Here is a 2,500-nt window from a genome sequence, read left to right as displayed (position 1 = left end):
TTCCAGATCTGGGAAAAGTGTGGCAGGATGCAGATGGACCTCTTCAGCAATGCCAAATTGACTCACTGTCTAATCTGCTTTTCCCTGGCAGGACAGTACAGTGTGCTAGGTCAAGGTGCACTGGCTCCTGTCTGGCCTCACTGACCCTGCCCACAATGCTCAGAATTCAGCAATCAAACCACAGATCCGACTCGCTTTCAGCCATAGATGTGCATCATAACAGCATAGATACCATCTAACTGGAGTCTCATAAACTCTCATCCTCCTGAAGGGAACAAGACAGCTTAATCTACCACATTCCCACAAATATCCAACGTAAGCTTATACTAAAGTCATCTCAGACTTCTCTTTATTAGCCCTCCATTTTATAAGACTTCATAATTTGAACCGAGTTATAAAGTCCCTAGCAGTTATAATTACTGCCTTTTTGCTCGCAATCACCTCAACAAAAAGAGTAAAGAATTCTATACCATGGTGATAAGCTCACCTTGCATGAATTGATGGCTGGTGTGACCTTGTGGTTAAATGTGGAATTTCTGCCTAAAGTCATATTATCTACTTTTGTTAAGCAAATTTAATTCATCTGTTGCCCTCACAGAGTTTCTTGAAGGGGAAACTGTAGCTCACTCCCAGCTCTTCCCTGTAGTGCCACCTTATAATACTTTCAGTTCACACTAACAAGTGAAAAAGCAACAGGTGACTACACATTTTCTATTTACATCCCCAATACAGAGACGCAAGTTCAGCTACAGCAGAAAATTATACTTGACTCAAGATGTTCTCAATTCTGTGCAAATTAGCTATGACACAGTAAAGCACAATAAAGTGGACAGATTAAATCAATCGCCATTAGAACTTTAGTTGCTACATGCAATGATCTGACATTTAAAATTTCTCATGCAAAAATAGCAGAAAAACTGTCTATAGAAAAAATGTCTACAGGATGATTTTATGTTTTTTTGATGTCATCCTGTCCTGAAGTGAAATAAAGTAAGATAAACAATAAAGAAAGAATAAAAAAATAATAAGTGGCAGATATTGTTGATGCTTGTGGTGAGAGGACATAGTGACTAGAGTTAGCTTGCTCTTCTAATCTGTCAATCATGCTAGTCAGAAGCCAATTGTCTCTCTGTTATTTCTGTTTTAACTTTATTTCTTTAATGCTGTTTCCCGTCTGAAATAAAAATATATGATGACGATTCAACCGAGTGGAAAATCGACGGGGCAAATTAACATAAAAGTTATAACATTATTGAAATGCATTGGTTCTGAAAGCCAGTGTTCACTGCGAGACCTCTTTAATGTGCTCCTCTCCATGGCCCGCTCGGTTCTTGGCACTCAGTCTGAAGCTATAAGTGGAGCCCTTGAGCAGTCCGGTGACAGTGAAATGGTCATCGGTGCGCATGAAGTGGCGTGTGATGAACGAGCCTTCATCATTGTCATCTTTGTCATCATTATCATCGTCATCCTGGCATTTATACTGCAGTCTAAAGCCCAACAGCTCGCCAAACGTCTCTTTTGGTGGCTGCCACTGGATCAGAGCTGTGTTACCCACTGTAGTGCTGATGATCATAGTGGGCTTACCTGGCACTGAGAGAAAGAGGCAATAAAGACAGTAATTAAATAAAACTTTCACATGCATAAGTAGCTAAAGATCATTAACATTACAAAAGTACTGTATGTTCCCATGTTATCTTATTATTGTAAATTGTAAATATTTCATTCATTTGAAATCCATATGGTGTTAAATATGTGTAATAAGTCACTTGTACATCAAATTTCCTTCAGGCTCCATAAATGCATTATCATGTTACACCAGCTCCCGCTTACCTGCCCCTGTAGTGGTCACCACCTTGGCTTTACTCCGAGCTCCATCACCTTTAGTTGTGTACGCTGCCACGGTAACAGAGTATGATGTCTCAGCCTGCAACCCTGTGATATAGGCCTCCTGAGGAAGAAGAGAAAAGAAAATATCAGTCTGATACTCTGTTTGTGCTTGACAGCAAATGGTTCATTATTTTCCTGTATGTGAACATTAAAACACCATTGTGTTAACTTTGTTAATCATTCATGAAGCTACTGGGGAAATTTGATGGCAAAAAGCTAAAATCTTTCATTTCTATTGACAAGATTTTTGCCAAGTGCATCTAGAATAGACAATAAATAACAAATACAATGACAAAAATGTATTTTAATCCGGATTCCTTAATCTAAACTAGCTGGTAAAATTAACAATAGTGGCAAATTGTGGTACTCTGTTTTTTTTTCTTTTTGCCAAATGGTTGCTTTAACATTTCTGTGTGGTTCAACTAAAGGGCTAATGAGGGCAGCTGAGCAAGTGTTACTAAAGTATTGGCAGACACATATTAATACTGTATGTTACTGGAAGACATACTGTGGTGTTTGTGTTTAGTCTGTAGCTTCCTGTACTAGTAAAAAAAATGACATTCATTATATTGCCAGCTTCCTGATTAATATGTCTCGCTTCTCTCACTGACTC

The 2,500-nt window shown here is 38.6% G+C and overlaps 1 protein-coding gene across 9 annotated transcripts in view; it reads right to left on the bottom strand.

The window, feature by feature from the left end:
- ptprfa (protein tyrosine phosphatase receptor type Fa) overlaps positions 1-2,500 on the bottom strand; it is a 196,265-nt gene that overhangs the window by 39,469 nt on the left and 154,296 nt on the right. For all 9 annotated transcript variants that reach the window (XM_027146418.2, XM_047813428.1, XM_047813432.1 and 6 more), the window contains 2 exons: positions 1,831-1,948; positions 1,295-1,590 (listed from right to left, as the gene is read on the bottom strand). In XM_027146418.2, the coding sequence (XP_027002219.2) occupies positions 1,295-1,590; positions 1,831-1,948 (414 nt within the window). The remainder of the gene's footprint in view (positions 1-1,294; positions 1,591-1,830; positions 1,949-2,500) is intronic.

This window comes from Tachysurus fulvidraco, chromosome 5, assembly GCF_022655615.1.
Source record: "Tachysurus fulvidraco isolate hzauxx_2018 chromosome 5, HZAU_PFXX_2.0, whole genome shotgun sequence".
NCBI lineage: Eukaryota > Metazoa > Chordata > Actinopteri > Siluriformes > Bagridae > Tachysurus > Tachysurus fulvidraco.
This window is presented reverse-complemented; position numbering and strand designations above follow the sequence as displayed.